Source organism: Mya arenaria, chromosome 15, assembly GCF_026914265.1.
Source record: "Mya arenaria isolate MELC-2E11 chromosome 15, ASM2691426v1".
NCBI lineage: Eukaryota > Metazoa > Mollusca > Bivalvia > Myida > Myidae > Mya > Mya arenaria.
The window spans coordinates 39,942,500-39,961,601 of NC_069136.1; the positions used below are offsets into that span (position 1 = coordinate 39,942,500).

At 34.0% G+C, this 19,102-nt stretch overlaps 1 protein-coding gene across 1 annotated transcript in view; it reads right to left on the bottom strand.

Annotated features, from left to right (window-relative positions):
• Positions 1-17,097: 17,097 nt before the first annotated feature.
• Positions 17,098-19,102, bottom strand: part of LOC128219375 (somatostatin receptor type 2-like) — a 101,735-nt gene continuing 99,730 nt past the window's right edge. Inside the window, exons 2-3 of the mRNA XM_052927184.1 lie at positions 17,788-18,279; positions 17,098-17,523 (exon numbers count right to left, since the gene is read on the bottom strand). Of these exons, the coding sequence (XP_052783144.1) occupies positions 17,098-17,523; positions 17,788-18,279 (918 nt within the window). The remainder of the gene's footprint in view (positions 17,524-17,787; positions 18,280-19,102) is intronic.

Below are 19,102 nucleotides of genomic sequence, written 5' to 3' on the forward strand. Positions count from 1 at the left end.
GTTTAATGGCACAGGTTAAACGCGAAAGACATAGAACACAACAGCACAAAACTCCACAAACAACACAGTGCATATATACTATGTAAAACAAACTATGTACATGTATTTACGATTTGACAATAAGAAGACAATAACCGCCAACTCTCGTATTATTAATATATTAAATATTATGTACAATAAGGGGGGATAGTTTAACAATACTCTCAGAAGAAAAAATATGTTTTGTGAAATCATAGTGTCCTTTGATAATAGCATGTAATAATAACAGCCGATCAGATAGTCCAACAGTCAATGCGTAGGCTGTTATACGATTGAAGTGTACTGCATATGTGTAATGCGTTCGACGATAAGTATAATCTTATTTTTTATTTTAAACTGAAATAAGAAAGAAGTAGATAAATAAGATTTACTACGTAAGACAAAATGTGATAACATTTATAAAAGTATTCACCTCTCAAAATATCCTTGTAAATAAAGATTTATATATTAAAAGGGCCTTTAACAGTGTAAAAGTGGGTGGGAAAGGCCAAAAAACGTTTCAAAAGTGCATGTCTTCTTAAGTTTTAAAGAAATATCGTTTTAGAGTAATATTATGCTAAGGGTAAAAATGAGTTTAACAAATTTTACGAAAGAAGATTTTTTAAATTTTGGAACAAAACGCACCTGCATTTTTAGCGGAAAGTCTGTCGACAATTTAATTTAGTTTCTATGTCAAAATACCCTAAAATACCCCAGACTACATAATCAACAATGTATTGTGAGTTCCTTATGCTATTTTTATATATAAGAAAGTAATTCAATGAAATAAGAAAAGTAATGGATTAAATTTATTTCCTGGTTACAAAAATGCAAATATCTGTCTTAAAATAGCTGCAATCACCACAAAGCCTCAAGACATTGTTGACCTGGAAGAACTGACTTTTTTACACAAATAAATACTCATTTTTTATCGAAACATTTCCGGATTAATAGAAATGCTTTTTGAATAGAAATCTGACAAAACTACACATGTTGCAACGGATACATTTTTTATGCTTGCAAAATATTGAACATCAAAACTATTTTTTTTTACTTGTTATGCTTTGGTCTTTTAAACAGCATGCAACTACAAATGTTCGGTACTTGTAGTATCGAAAAAACTGGACTTAATTAAATTCATTTTGTTTTATCACAAATATAAATTATTCAAAATATATCTCATTAACCATCCTTGTGTAAAGGTTATTTATAGAATAATACATGTTATTTATAGAATAATAATAATAATAATAAAGGTTATTTATAGAATAATACATGTTTGATAATGGGTTTTAGTTGATAATTGCCCCCAGTGTCAACCATGTATTATCATATATAATTCATATGTTTTGTCATTTTTCAACAATTTCAACTTGTTTTGAAAATAATCTTGTGGAATAATACAGGATGTGTTGAGCTTAAACTCTGAAAGTTTAACTAATGAGACATAGCAAATTGGTTTTGAAAAGCATTAGCTGTGAAAAATAACGAGTGACTGGACGTTAAGATAGCAACCCTTGACAGCATCCTTTTCTCACGTGTTTTCGGAATACGACTGCAATAATTCCATAATATTCCAATATTTTCTCTTCGATTATTTCCTGATTTTACTTCGGCTGATTTTGACGTTCATTTCAATAGGTGAGCACAGCTAGGGTCGATCATCCTAGGATCAGTTTCATCAGAATTTCGGCTTGAATGACCCTAGCCAATTCGCAGGACTAATTAACATTTCTCAGCGGATAAAATAAAACAAAATGTTTCAACAAAACATTTCCTAGTCTCACTGCTTTTTGACCTTCACCGAATGTAAAAATCAGGTACTGTTTAAGGTAGTACTCGTGACTGAAGCAGGGAAGGTGCCATTATTGGTAATATTAATTTTGCTTTCATTGCACCGATAGTTCCGTTTAAATTCCTTTTATTATTTTCATTTAAAAATGTTTGTCTGCCTAGTATTAGTCGGCCATTTCTATTTGCGTTAAGATGACGTCATGGTGCATGTGCTCATCCACCTCGGGCTATTATACAATTATCGCCTCGCGTGCTTAAATAATCTGCCGGAAACGATACTCATTTTTGCTAAAAAGATATTTTATAGTAAAATGTCATAAGTAGCATGATTATGATTGTGTTATTATTACCAACATGTTATTTTTAAACCTAGCGACAACAAAAACACAGATACCAATCGTTAGTAACGAGTTCAACCTCTCGTAAATCGAGAGTGTGACAACGGCAGTAAAACTCCTGGCTATCGTGACGGAGGACATATCTCTGTATGTGGACACGCAGCTTACAGCATTGACGATGTTTATGATTCATATCGAGTCGACCGGAATGATAGGGAACATTAAAACGCTCTTCTTTTATAACAAAAGCCAGGAACGTCCTGCTTATCATATAAGTCTTTCTGTAGTGTGTCATCGCCATTCCTTCTGCAAGATATATTTTAAAAGCGCAGTTTGAACCTGTAGTTTTTTGGTGGGGTCTATTATTGTAGTTAACATATATAAACGCATTTGTCACTCATTTGGATAAAGAATTAAATGTACGATGTGGCTGCTTACCTCATCAGTCTGGCTTTGATGATACCGGTATTTGAGGTTTACGAAGCATGGACTCAGAGGTCAGAGTTTTTACTATAATGTTATTCTCTTGCTTCTAGTTATTATCGAGAACGTATCGTGATTGGTAGCTTATGGACGTATCATATGCCATCAGCGAAAACGAAAATGGTTATATGGGTGTCGTTGGACCCGACAGGGGACATTATTCGAGGTAATCATGACGACAAACCTAAGTTAAACAGTAAACATTTGGAGCTAAAATTATGCTTACAGTTACTGTAGCATTTACCACCAAATGAACTTATCGATGATCAACAGCAAACAAGAAATTTACGTTAGATCTTACAATCGTATTTTAGCGCAAGATCCACGCGATGAAATAGTAACTCATCAATGCAAACGTTCGTCCATTTGCAAATGTATCCTGACATAAATACGTATTTTACCAGCAGTGTCGGTCAAGTCAATCAAAGCAAAAATCGATCGTATTTTCCTTTTCTTTTTTATTGCACACGTAGTATATATTTCAATGAACCTTAACACGGTAGTATCTGTTCTCTGAGATAGTACAATGCAATTACAAGCCCATTTAAGTTAAGTTAACAAGTGTATTGACAGTAATATGAACTTAAATTTTCATGTGTTCCAATATTCATCTTTTTACATTCTATAAGAGCAAGACTATATGCAAAACAATACAATTTAGTAGATATGCACATTACACAGTTTACAGGAAAACCAATTGTTTATACATATGCATGATCCCTGTATAGTTTGACGTACTGTCATCCAGTATATAAACAGTTACGTCAACCATATATTAAAAATAAAGTGAGTTAACCTTGTCTATGTCGTACGAATAGTGCGTCCATTCAAGAAAAATGCTATCAAACAGTATCCACCCAGTGGCCACGGCCGTGTCACAAAAAGTGCACAAGATGCACTTAGTGAAAACAATGAGAGTGATAGACCACTGGTCCAGTGATTAGATACATGAATGAAGGTTACTGTGATCTTTTCCAATTTTATTTATGTACCCTGATATATTCTATATTTAATAAATGTAAGTATCTTTTACTTAGTAATGAATGCTCTGTTAAATATTGAGTCACGTGCATTTCAAGTATTGCACCTTTACATCCAAAAGTTTACAAGAATCGTGTTCAATGTGACGAATTGTCTATATGTTATTGGACATTCTCGGTCTCTTAATAGTTAAGGCATTGAGTAAGTTTAAAGGGTTTCAACATACTTGCTAAATGTTGGGCAGTATGGTAGACAAAGACACTTATATTTTGTTTGACAGTTTACTTACTCAATCAATAATTTTGGTTCAATTCATAAATAATTAGTCAGTAGTTTTTTGTGTTTTTTTTTCGCCTGAACCTTGAGAGGTATTGCATATTTATTGCAAATTGCATTACAAAGCAATGATGTTTTGTTAACCTGCTCATATATAATATCCAAACAGTTATTATAACGAGTTCACAATGCCTACAACTAAATGACATTATTTTACTATTACTATTTTATTCATAGTATTCTGAGTCCAAATATCTCGTTTCTTTTGGTATGTTCATTGAATGTAATAGATCTACATAAACACTTAACGTGTTACACATTACAGACATACGACATTTGTATCAATATATCGAAATAATTGTAACACCAAATGCGTGTAAAGTTATTTCTTTCCGATGACGTTGAGTTTAATATTCAATTTGGAATTTAAGGAAATTGTATTGGCGCGGTCTGAGCGTGATAGTTATTGTAAAGAAGGTAAGTTATTGGTTTATGTGACAAAACTAGCACCTTGTGTAGGCCACCTTCATTATATGCAGCCGGGTGTTTACAGTTCTTGTTTAATCATTGTAAGTAGCACTAGCTGATTAAATGGGGACCGGCGCTAGCCTACGGCAACCCCGACCCAGCCAACCCCCTAAACAAACGTTTATGTTGTCTACATCATTACACTTTGCTTAAATAACACTAAACTCTACGTTTTGAGTACATGTTTAAGGTTTTGGTGAAATGGCGTATGTATAAAGTGTTTCCCCAAAATGCCCCCCTTCAACATCAAAATCATTGAACCGGTTACCTAGTCTTAAGAACTACAAATCATGCAAACAATATAATATATTCATTCCAGTGGTTGATATTGAGAACAATATTGAATCCTCTTATCGTAATCCTTTTATTCCATTTTATCTGTAAAACAATAGTGAATCAAAACTATATCAATATGTTTATTTTTGTACGCCATCTAAACAATATGTTCTTGCAAAGGGAATCGATAATAATAATGTGTTTCCGGAAAATGACATATGGTAATCTTAGACCCCTTCCTGTTCATTTATTCAATAAATCTGAGCCGAGGCATTTGAATGGCATTACGAATGTCTGGAATTATCAGATAAGACGTGGACAAAGTGAACTATTAACGTACATACGCGTGTGTACTTAAGCCGAGGAATCATGTTTTGTAAACCCAAAGGAACAATCTTTTCGTTTTTATAAAACTATTAACTTATTCAATTGCAAAAAGGAAAACATTACGTTTAGAACTATTGTTGATGTTTTAAATTGCGGTGTTCATATCATTTTTGAAACTTTATGTTCAAACTTTATTCTCTTGAAGATTTGAAAAGCACTCAGACTTTCTAGAAAATAATTGATTTATAGTGTATTTTACAAATGGAAGATATAAATGTTATATTTCCTCTCGTTGTAAATATATTTATTGTCGGCATTGATGCTGTGAAATACGGTCGTGCTATTAGGTTGGTACGTAACTGCAGACTATATAAATATAATATTTTTCTTCGGAAAGTTAAAGGCATTCAGCGGTATTCATTCGATAAGCAGGCAGGGTGCAGTAAAGATCTACATGTTTGTAAGAGGAATAGCGTTTGTTTCTGCAATTAACGTAGAGTATCAGTTTTTTGTGCATAGGTTGATACGTTTGTTTTTTTTTTGTGATATTAACGTGTATTTATTGTTTTAGTTTTATATTGGTTTATGTTACCAATGCAGGAGCGGGAGGGTAGTCTTGTTAAAGACTGTGAGTGGTGTGGATTCCGGACATTACAAATATGCTACAGTATTACATCCACTATGTAAAAGAACAACGAGCCATCTTTCTCTATAGCTATACATTCGGTGATAAGTCCTTATATTGTCATTTATGATAAAATTGTATGGTCGTTTATGATAAAATTGTAAGTTTCCGTAAAAAAATACACCGCTTATAGACACAGAAACATAATTGATGTATTATATTGTCTTCCGAACACAAAGATAACACGTATAATAAGTTTTCGGACAAGATATCGTTAGGACTTGTAATTTAATGCAAAACTACACAAAATCGAACAACATAAAAAAAATTCAGGAAGGTACACCCGCAGATTATGCTTTGTCTACGATTGGTTTCAAGAGATTCCGCTAAGCTTCTTCACATCGGAAACAATGTCCAAATAGTGTGTTACTGCCTACACTTACCTACACAGCCGGTCAGCATGAAACATAAACTATATATAATTATCTCACCCAATAGAAGACAAACTCTTTGAGAAGGGGTATAACTGTTGAATATGCGCATGCATTGTATTGTTTTTAAACTACTTGAAATATAATGCGTAATATTAGTAGTCTTTAACCTCTCAAATATTATATTAAAATATGTTACGAACGATAATTATTTTGTAATTGACCGGAAATGTATGGAAGCGATCAACATTACTATATTTTATTGTCATGTAAGTGTACGATATAGAATATTGTCATATTAGTGTACGGTATAGAATGTTGTCATGTAAGTGTACGGTATAGCTTGTTTCTTGTTGTTCATTTTCATTGCTTAATATTCCTCATGAATATGTGGTTATAAACCGCAATATGAGAATTTAAAGTTAATTGAAGGACAAAGTAATTTATTTCAACTGGTGTTTTATCGTCTGCGAGGAGAAATTGTACTTACTGTTGAACCATAATTCGATTTTGCATATATAAGATAGTTAGTTAATATGCGCAATATAATTACATCCTGAAAATTCGCTTCATTGGCGGATATATCGTCAGACAGTTGTCAAATCTTCGCTAAGGATATCCATAGCAATGCATCATTACAATCAGTTATGATGGGAATAAAAGGCGATAATGGAATAGCAAATGAATTTAGTTGAATGTTCTTTATCGATACTAGGCACAAGTAGTTGACAGTCAGACGCATATTGTCTAATGTAGCATTGATCGACAACTATTGCGACCTTTCTAGTGTAACTACGTCCGTAATCACCTGGGAAAAGTCGGTCGGCGTTAAATAATAACAGTTAAAAGTTTGTTGGTAACACTCGCCAGACGTTTTTGACAAATGTACCGTACAAAATTATGTTTATTGAACAACAAAAACTGTAAAGGAACTGGAATTCCAATTGTATCGTAGCCGGTGTGGTCGTTATCGTTAATGAAATGCATAACAAGAACACACAAATGACTTGGGAGGTTTAGAGTAAAAACACTTAATGCAAAAAGTAATATTTGCTCCTATGATATTAAGCTACATGTACTTTCTTAGCATGTTTGAATGCATATTTCTAAATCAAGGATATTGGGGTACTGACCGTTAACAAAACCAACAACATACCGTTGAAATAACGTGAGTTAATGAGTGTTTGTGTGAATAAATAGTTGAGGGAGATATAATACAATACAATCAAGGGCTTGGAATTGTAAATAACTACTGCAGTTAATTCAATGCAATAAAGCGTACTTTTGTAACGACATCTTCACATATTCGGCTAAGCTTTATTAGGTTTTGAATCATTAGAGTCTCAACAGTCATGAAAACGCGCAACCGCGCCTACACGCAGCAACACCAATGCCAATTAAGAGCTCGACACATACCCTTATCCTGACTTAGATATCAAACAAACTCCTTTGAAAGCCGCTTATTTGGAACCTATTGGTGCGCATTCCTCGTATAGCGAGATATATTGATCAAAACGCCCACCGTAGGTGAGTACGATGGAAAGTCACTGCTCACACATTCAGAGACGCATATAACAGATATGTTTATTCCAATCTAGGAGGGGTCATCATATGAAATTGTTATTGCTGCATTAATGGTATAATGGTATAATTTCTGTATCCATCGAAAAAGGTGTTTCATTTCAAGATTCATCCACATTGGTTGTGTTTTAAGGTAAAATAAATTGTGTCAGAACATGAGCAATAGTAAACGATGTTATCATTTCGAAAGTGGCTGATATATTTTTATTAGAATAACTGTAGAAGCTTCAAATAAAATATTTGACTTCAAATTCAAAGATTTAACTGTGTTCATTTTTTTTTTATATTTAGTATTCATTTATGAATTAAAGAATATACATTAAGGACACCATTGACATTAAATGAGCGATACAACAGAACTCCAGTGACGGATACGTGTCACTTCCCTGCTCGGTTTCCGAACTACCATACCCAAGATACACATATGACTAATATCACTTTGCAACTGGAGCATACTGCATTCGTCTTATAAAATAATAGGATATTCTCAGGCACTTTATATTGAAAAAATAAATATCTGATTACAAATCAGTCGAATAATTATTTTTATGATAAAGTATACGGCTTTAATATTAAATTCTGCATATAAGAATATTACATAAATAATGCAAAGGAGCGGTATAAAGTATAGAGTACCAAGCTGCGATTTCTGCTGTTCATTTCTACTATACTCTTGTATTGTTAGTTCTCAGTATTTATGTCATTTTTACGGATAAATTGTCTCCCTTGAAACGATTTTAAATCATTTTCTAATTTCGATATAACTTTTCGCTTGGAACCAGAAACTATACTTCTTTAGACCAATCAAAATTTCTATGACATGCTAGAAATATTACTGCATCCGTCTAATTCTTACGTAAGTATCATCGACTTACGACGTAAATAGTTTACAAATGTGGCTGGTATAACATATTCACATTAATAACATAAAACAATATGTGTTAAAAGATAAACGTACCATATACAGACATTTATCATACAAGACAAATATCAACACCATATTTTACAACAGTTTGAACTAAAGTTTAACAAAATGCAGTAAGTTGGCATGCTACGAATTCATTTCCTACCACTGTCGTATTAAAATGTTATTTCGAGGTGAAATTTTTAATGTTTTTGTTATTTAAGAAATAAATTAAACGCGTTTTACGTATAGTATGTTAATGTATGCAAGACATACTTGTCTCGAATGTTTCGAATGAAAAAGCGTACAGTCATATTATCATATCTAAAATTCCTATCAAGCAATTGAAATAATGAATTTCGTCATACAACTGTTTCAATGGTTATGAATTGTTCATGTGTGTTTCGATATTAAACTATCAATTTCATAGTTGTCAACACACAAAGGATACATTATGTTATTTGTCACATAAGGTTTCGTACAAACTTCAGTAAAGTGCATATCAGTCAGAAAGGAACATTTTGGCTACAGTTAATTCGTACAATAAGATTCTCAACTTGTCAATTGTGTCAATTTGTCAACTTTATTGCAATTGTAAAAGAATATATGTTTAAACTCCTGTTCATGTTATGTCATATCATCAAATGAAACACATTAAAATGTTTTGTTTTAACCATCACGTTTGTTATGCTCTCTATATAATATTTTCATGTGTTAAACAGTGGAGCTCTTTTACCAGAATTACAAATGGTCTTTCTTCCATATATTGATCGATTATATTTTTCAATCTTTATAAAGTGCCCATGTTTCATTTGAAGTAATTTCCACTTCCATTTAATGTTCATTCTCATAAGCAGTTAGTTGGTTAATGTCTTAAATTGATTCATACAAAAATTACTTTCACACGAATAACACTTATAAGACGTTATTTATCATTTAAAGAAACACAATAAAACCAACTTTCAAATACACCACAGCTTTTATTGGGCATATTATAATTGGAACATTGACTGTCGAATCCTATTTTTTATCCTAGGTTGTTGCTTATATTAAGTTAGTGAACATACTTGCATCTAAATGCAGCTGACCAGTATCGAGAAGGTACAAATACTTTCACCTTTAAGTTGTTGGTTTATATAAATGTGATTATTGATATGCATAATGCATATCTCAATCAAGTTAATTCTCAACCTAGTTCGAATGTGAGAGGATTGAGTTACCCGGCAGTCTGGCCACAGTGCTAAAGTGTTCACACTTCTTTTATTACATTTTCTAGAAAGCGACATTTCGGTTTACCGAAAATAACATTTTATTACAGCGGATAATTAACTTGAAGAATTAAAAAAGAATCAGTAGTTATAAGAGGAAGAAAATATTCAAGCTCTTTTGACAAAATATAAAAAAGTTCGAAACGGTATTTGGTTTAAAAACATTTATTCGGATTTTATTTTAACAACTTTAAACACAATTAGAACATGAACACAATCATTGGTATGAGTAGTTTTACATGAAGGAAGACACGTGATATATGCATAAAACATAAATATACAGAACAGAGAAGAACTTTTAAAGGCGCAGGCTATGTCTCGCATTTATGATATTATTAAGCTGCTTATAATTGTGTAAAGGCTGTTAGTTTTAATCGCATATTAACAAAATGATTTATGATGAATAATGAGATGGGGGATATGAGGAAAAAAACTGTGAAGTTGAGTAAGTAATAATATGGAAATAATGAGAAAGATGAGACGAGAACACGATGAGAGTGGGGATAAGGAGAATTTGAAATGTCCCTATAGCGATAGTGTGCCTGGCTTATGAAGTTTAACCATTTATGTCACCATTGCTTCGACATCATTTTAAATGAAAGTAACGTAGACGGAAAGAGACATTACATAAGCATGTTTACAAACAGAAAACGTTGCTTTTCGAATCAAACGGCTGTGCATAACAAGTCTGGCTTGCAAATCATTGTACAAATTGGTGAATAACAATTGAACTCTAAACACCAAATGAAATCAAATATTGGCGTGATAGGACGGCATAGTTTGTCGAATTGGCAATATTTGGTTTATAACGTTAGCCCTGTCTCCTCAATGCAAATTACCTTTGTATGAGTGTAGGGTGTAAGTAAACTGCCTTAAAATGATTAATAATAGAATGAAAAATACAGGGACAAGCCCAGCAGTCGAAACTGATCCCTGTTTAGGGGCAAAAGGCAAGGACCCAAACGGCTATAAATTATAAAAATAAACATATTTACATCACATACACAAATACAATCACCAAGAACACACTTACACAACATAAAAAAACACTACAAATAAACCATACATTCATAAAAAGCTTGTTTTACCGTTTAATGACGGGATTACCGCCTTCCAACGGTCGATGAAACAAACGGTCACTGGAACTCCAGTCTACTATGGGCTTACACTAGTTAGTAAAGCCATAACCACATAACTTTCCCATCATTTATCAATCATTTTAGTTTAAATATATAACCCTCATCCGAGCAGGCATCAAGTTGAAAACAAAGTAGAATGACGCAAAAAAAAGAACATGAATTAATAGATTAAGTTGCAGTTAGATGACATGAGCTAAAACCATAATGATTTAAAATGGGTTGTTTATGATCTGCATTACTAAAGTATTTAGGTAATCAAATGAGTTAAAAAAGGGTTTGGGGATATCTTGAAAATATTCTGTACATTTTAATATATATCTTATTTTCATACCTATCATGGTCTCGTCTGAATATCAGCTAATTTGCTTTGGCAATTGCCAACTAATAATATAAGGCATAGAGCATATTTGTTTATTTCAGTGTAAGATCGTATTTTATTTCACGAGTGTCATATAAAATATAGTTCTTCTATGATCACGAGTCTGAAATAAACATATTTTCTGTTTCTTTTATGCTTATTTTCGGAGTTTTACTAGTTTTTAAATTTATTTCTTAATTAAACCCTTTTTTGAAAAGGTGTTTTTTTACGCCGCTACCCGTGAGGCGCCCCTCACGCAAAATTATAGCTGTCAACTTTTCTATATCCGGTTTGTTTCGAAAAAGTTCTCTGCAATTCATTTTTATAGTTTATTATTCGCTCGTTTTTTAGTGCAAAGCTTTTGTGAACAGTAATCAATGAAGTTTTATAAGCGCACATATGTTCCAAAAATAACGAAAACACTTTATTTTAAGCGGGGCATGAATGCATAACCAAGTTACTACGCTGCCATTTAATGAATGAAATTTGGAGGTCAAATGTGTTAGCTAAACAAATGCGGATAATCATTGGATTTTGAACATTTTTCTTAGTTTTAGACTGTGTTACATGATACATGAGTATTCAGTCATCTTACTGTCATAGACCAGTCTGTTTCACCTGAAAACAGGTTTGTTTTCAGGTAAAAAGTGAATGCCACGCAAGTTTGTTGACAATTTTTGAGGCGTGGGTTGGGTAAAAAATATCCGAGTATATGTAAATTGTTGTGTAAATTTTCCAGGAGCTCGTTTTACGTATTACAACGACAAACAGTTCAAAATATATTTAAACGATGATATAAAATTTTATTTATTTTCGAACAGTTGTTTTCGTCTGTATTTTGTTTGGTATGAAGGCAAATATTCGAACATTCAGCTTCAAGATCAAGAAAATGTTTGAAAAACGGGATAACCGGTAATAAACGGTAAGTTGTTAATTTCCAAATATATATTTTGTTTTAAATTTATAAAACATTTCTTTAAAATTAAAACATTTTTTTGCCAACATTTTCTGGTTCAAAGTGAACTGTTCTGTTTTGATCAATGCGAAGCAAAGGATTTTAAAAGTAGTTCTGAAAGTTGATATTTTTACTACTCCTTATTTTGCAGTGAAAATATCAAATTGATATTTTCACTGTTGTTATTTCATTGATTAAAACCCATATTTCATCGAAAAGCATGAAAGAAAATATCATTCTATCCAAAACTGCACCTTGTATTGACATAACAAAGATCATTTTTCCTGGTTTATGGAGGATCGTATTTACATCTAGAAGTTCAACTCTGATCAATTGTCCACAACTTTTAAGGGCTATATCAATATACTGTCCATTAAGATAATAACAACTCATTACCATAAACATATGTTGAAATAGCATTGCATTTCATAAGAGATAGACTTGCATTCGCTTTTATATGCGTGTTGTAGTCTGCATGGAATTCGTAAAAAATGGCATTCCTAAACGTGTACAAGATGCAACAAACGTGTTGGCCTGCTCGCCAACCATTATTTAAAGACGGCGATGATAAGCATTTTGTCGAAATTTCATGCTATGTTTATCTTATGTAAACCCACATTCTCACAGACGCTTATACCCATACTGTTAAAGGCCAGAGTTTATCATTGCAACTGTTGTTTAATTGTTAGCAAGGAATTTTGCACCAGACGTCTGAGCAACCAAGTAGGTAGTTTGTATGCACAACAAAATACAATTCAGATGACATACCGCTTTTGGAGGAAGATCTGCGCACATTTATGATTTCGCCGACACGAATTATCACTAGAGATAAACTTTAGGTTGCACTTACAACAACTTGCTCGGTTTTGAAGTTATCAATTTTATTTGTAAGGTACTGTGAACGCTTCATAAACGACATATTTTATTATATGTGCAAGGCATAGTGACTGCATACCCATATGTCTCTATATACACTACATTGAAACTTATGTCATGTGAAACTTGGTTATGGCTTTACCATTCCTACCGCTACCAATTATACGTTTCTGTCTTATCTATTAAACTTCACAACAATGTATTGTTCAATCAAAATGAAAGACACATAAACACATTTGGTTGTATTATCGCCAGACAATTTCTATAATGATTACATACACTCCGCACAGTTAAATAACAGTTGCAGAAGAGTAATCGAATGATTGGCCGTCAGCTGTAGTGTAGTGTTTCACAATACCAGCTTTACCTTGTTCACAGTTACAGCTTCGTAATAGCATGACCGACTAAGAATTGGATGGGACAGATAACGAGTGTAAGGTCCGGAAAAAAATGAATATCCTTTTTTGTGAATTCGATTAAGTAAGGATTGATACTGACAAAACATGTCATGTTTTAGGTATTGGTTTTATTATATCCGAAACAATGCTTAACAATTTAATACATTTTTAACACTCAAACGAACTTCCAGTCAAACGTGTAATTTTGAGCTATGTAGGTATTGTCACTTGATCTTTCTAAGTTTAAAATTATGATAATATCCGTCATATGACAATTCCTTTTGTTCATGGTGTTTGCGCTAAAACGTTTAAATTTCCGCGTACTGATACGAAATATTTGGACAAGAATGAAGTGTAGAACGCTGATAAACCTGTTTATATCTACAGGAAGTCGATGTTCACAAACCGTTCCCAGGTTGCAACCCCAACATTTATTTATAACGATTATTCAATAGAACTGTAATTTGTGCGTGCTATTTTGAGACGCTGTGTGATTCTGGTTGAGTGTTTGTAAGGCATTAGTCCGTGTGATCATGGCTTATGCCCCTTAATAGGGCTTATTTTGGAGTGTTTCTCATACTGGGCTTGTCCCTGTATATATCATTGTATTATGATTAATGTAGTATGCGGACTTGTTCCTGCAGTGCCAATTGTGTCACTTGTGAATGTGTGGCCTATTGAGTGTGCACAACGTCATCAATGTGTGTGCCAATTGTGATCGTGTGTGCTATATAGTGTGCCCAACGTCACCAAGCTGTGTGTACATTGTGATCGTGTGGGCTATTGAGTGTGGACAACTTTATACAGGTCTGTGCAACTTATGATCGTGTTGGCTATAGAGTGTGGACAACGTAATGAAGGTCTGTGCAACTTGTGAACGTGTGGGATATAGAGTGTGGACAACGTCATAAAGCTCCGTGTAACTTGTGAACGTGTGGGCTATAGTGTACACAACGTCATCAAGCTCTGTGTAACTTGTGATCGTGTTGGCTATAGAGTGTGGACAACGTAATGAAGGTCTGTGTACATTGTGATCGTGTTGAATATAGAGTATGGACAACGTCATAAAGCTCCGTGTAACTTGTGAACGGGTTGGCTAATGAGTGTTCACAACGTCATCAAGCTCTGTGTAACTTTTGAGCGGGTTGTCTAACGAGTGTTCACAACTTCATCTAGCTCAGTGTAACTTGTGATCGTGTGGGCTTTAGAATATGCACAACGTCATCAAGCTCTATGTAACTTGTGATCGTGTTGGCTAATGAGTGTTCACGTTATCAAGCTCTGTGTAACTTGTGATCGTGTGGGCTAATGAGTGTTCACAATGTCAGCAAGCTCTGTGTTACTTGTGATCGTGTGGGCTATAGAGTGTGCACAACGCCATCAAGCTCTGTGTAACTTGTGATCGTGTGGGCTTTTGAGCGTGCACAACGTCATCAAGCTCTGTGTTACTTATGATCGTGTGGGCTTTAGTGTACACAACGTCATCAAGCTCTATGTAACTTGTGATCGTGTGGGCTTTTGAGTGTGCACAACGTCATCAAGCTCTGTGTTACTTATGATCGTGTGGGCTATATTGTACATAACGTCATCAAGCTCTGTGTAACTTGTGATCGTGTGGGCTTTTGAGTGTGCACAACGTCATCAAGCTCTGTGTTACTTATGATCGTGTGGGCTATATTGTACACAACGTTATCAAGCTCTGTGTAACTTGTGAACGTGTGGGCTATAGTGTGTGTAAAATGTCATCAAGGTATGTGAACTTTATGAACGTTTAGAATGGCATGTACGATTCCACCAGGAGTGATACACTACTGTCACCGGTTAAACAGAGTTTAGCTGAATGTTTAAAATCTGTGTTCGAGTAATAACCACTGCTAACGTTTGTAAGACTACAATAACAAGGTTACCATTTGATAAGGAAATATAACACAATAGACTATCATTTTATAAAAAGTGCGTTTTCGGTCCGATATGGAGTGTTTTCACGAGCAAAAACCGGGAGATATCGGTAGAAACCTTCCTCCCGACTGTTGTTATTTCTGCCGATGTGATTCAGAACAAGCGACTAATATGGACATGATTCCATTACGTCGATTGCAATGAACAAAGACATTGTTTTCTTTTCACTGATGCTGAAGATACACAGATGGAAGTTGTCAATCCAAAAATGGAATCACTTAAGCTAGGCTCAAGTGGCATTTGTATAAAGTTTTCTTATAGATAGAGATAATACAATATAAGGGGAAGCGCACTATTAATTTTACTTGAACGCTGAGTTCGGTGAAAATGGCTTGCCTAGCGATATGTAAAAATTAAAGTGCGCTTGCCTCAAAGTGTCACTTCTCTAAATATTTAAAGTTATCATGAATAAAACAATTTGTATATTCAAGCAGATGTTTGCCTAATGTTGAAACATCGATATTACATCGATGAAATAGATAATGCATAAGTGATGCACATTCATTTCGAACTTTGATATTGATGGGGTTTTTTTTCAAAATATGTATTTATCAAACCTTCCGTTCAAATCTATTATCATCGTGCGATGTTGGTGTGTACCGATAACGCTTGTCAGCGTCCGACGGTTTTACGTAAACGGTTTGAATACCGAAGGATATTAAGTAACGCAGATATGATCCCATATGTAGAAAAGAATGACATGCATAAATATATATAATTTTCGTCAAACGTAAATGCCTGTCCGCCAAACTTTTCTGCAAGCGACGTAACTAAGCGATTTGTCGCATACAAAATGCTATAACCATAGACGTCGGCCGCAGCAATTATGCTATGGTAAATAATGCACAGCAATAATGTTAGGAGCTACACTGGTTCTTTTACAAGCGCAATTGAATATCCCTTCCACCTGCAACCAATGTTTAACGTTCTTGCATGAAGACGGTTAGTTTTTTTGTATTGAATGCGGGCATCGATCCTAGAAATATGTCGGCTCAATATCAAGGGTATAGACACCCGCCAAAAAAATGAAACTAATTTGAGGTCTGATGAATAGTACCTCAATTTGCTTTATAAAGCCCATGAATAGAATTACAAGTAGTTTACTTATAAATCCGAGGACAATAATACTTACTTTGTATATCCTTTCTTTATTAATACGTGCTCATATCTGAACTGATTAAATTTGAAACAAATTATGACAGATTTTAAGCTAACTTTGACTCGAAACCTACTCAATGAATAATTATAAACTAATTGAATATCAATGTGTCACAAAAGCATTACGCTAGTTAACGCTACCAATATTCATATGAAAAACTAGAGAAACAAGCTCAGTAGCTAAAAGGTTAAACATAACCCCGTTTAATGGCACAGAGTAAACGCCAAAGATATAGAACACAAAAACAAAACATCACAAAAAACACGCTCCGGTAACAATTCTTGAACAAAATGTATCTCTCGAAGCATTTATATACTTCTGTTCATTTGCATAATTGCAATCCATGCTATTTGCGTCATCAATCTATGCAAATAGCATTGTTAGAAAAGGCAATTGTAGTAAAGCAAAGTGAATAATTCGCGGTCAGTTGGTTTGACACCTTTCAACAATAGTAGGCGCAAGTAGTTGACAATCACAGCCATTTGATATGATCTCCGATGTAGCATTGTTCGACTGACGTCGCATCCTTCCTAGGGTCACTACGTCTGTCTGCACCTGGGTAGAGACAGTCGGCGGCTGGTAACGACAGAAGGTTGTCCGGAACAGTCGCCGGAAGTTGGAGCCAAATATAGCGTATACGATAATGTTTATTGAAAAACTAGTGTAATAGAGGATCTGAAATGCTGATTGAATCGTAGCAGTTGTTGTCGTTGTCGACGATTGTCCTTTTATAAAATAATTCACAAGAAGCCATAAACGGATAGCATGGCTTGGGAGGTTCAGAGCAAAGAACACTAAAGACACTACAAATAACATTTTTGTTACTTTCGCAATGGGTAATATATTTTGCTGTAGCATAACGTTACTTTCCTTGGGTATCGTGTTGGAATGCATATTTCTGATGCGAAGAATTTTGAGTACTTTGTACGAAATGACCGCTAGCAAAACTAATATGCATACTGTTGGAATAATGAGAGTTAAAATAGTGTCTGCGTAAACCAACATTTCGGTTAATACGATAAACTCTTTTTTAGGTGAGCAGTCCTCATTTACTATCCAGAGTGTGCAGTTGTAAATGCATATAGCAATCAAAATCAATGCCATAGTACATACTTTTGCAATGATATCTCGGCACATTCGTCTAGCCATAATTGGGTTTTTAATAAGTAAGAAGTTCTCAACCGTTATGAACACGCACAACCACACAGACACACATCCACAGACATATGTCGTAAAAATAATAGCTTGACACACACCTTTGAGCCGACTTAGTCTTAGTTCAAAAACACTTGAAACCCAAGTCATCAAAAGGCTTATCAAGAAGCCATTGTCGCTCATTCCCCTTACTGCAAGATAGATAGAACAATGCGCTCTACGAAGAGGAATACGAAGGAAAGTCAACGTGGACAGCGTGTTGCCCACAAGTCCAAAAACACATATAACTGGTATGGTTATTTTTTCAACAACTATAACTGCATTGTAAATGGGGTCTTCATATTCCAATGTTGCTGTAGGAATACTTGTGTTATTTCTTGATCCATTGAAATAATCGTTTCTGTTTCCAAAGGCGTTCTGCCTCCCATTTAGATCTAATGTCGAGGAGTCCTGGAGGAAAACAATTTATCAGGTTTAGTACATTTCTTAAAGTCATTTTTTGCAATGAATTATATGTAATTCAGTTATACGCTGTTATTAGAGCCAAATAGTTATATGGTCACTAGTGTTCTCCCCCAAACATCTAATTGATCTGATTAAAGCGTTTGATAAACGTTTTATAACTATTATACTTTGATCACACATTCAATAAAAATTTCACTGGCTAGATAAAGCAAATCCATAGAATTAAGGCTTTATTAGACGGTGTTTGCCGAAAAAATGTAAACATGAGGACTGATTCGCACTGTTCCAATGTTAACTTAGAATCGACAGTTCGGCGCAAATTTTAAAAGAAGTGCTAACGCGGAAAGAGGTCCGACCTATACTACTGAATAAACTTTCGATTAAAAAGGAATAGATCCTGAACAAAAGTATTATTTTCAATTATTTTTTTCAAAATTAATCTTTCTTAAAGTCAGCAAATGCTATTAGGTTTTCAGTAGTATTCTTAACAAAAAAAAAACAAGAAAATTATGAAATCACAAAATTAACTTCATGTGACTGTGCAAATATGTGACAGATTGTATTTTCCCCATAAAAGTATACGTAAGAAAAACGATTTACATCGTCTTTCCAGTGAGTATGTAGGGCCCAAGAAATACCCAAAGTAGTTATATTTTAAATATCGCTTTGCACTGTTACGTAGAGGTATTCATCCCGACGATGTACAGTTAAAGGTTATTATTTTAAATATTTATAATAAACGGGCTATAATTGCACTATACTGCTGCTTTTGAGTGAAATAATTGCGTTCTCATAAATCAGCATGCTC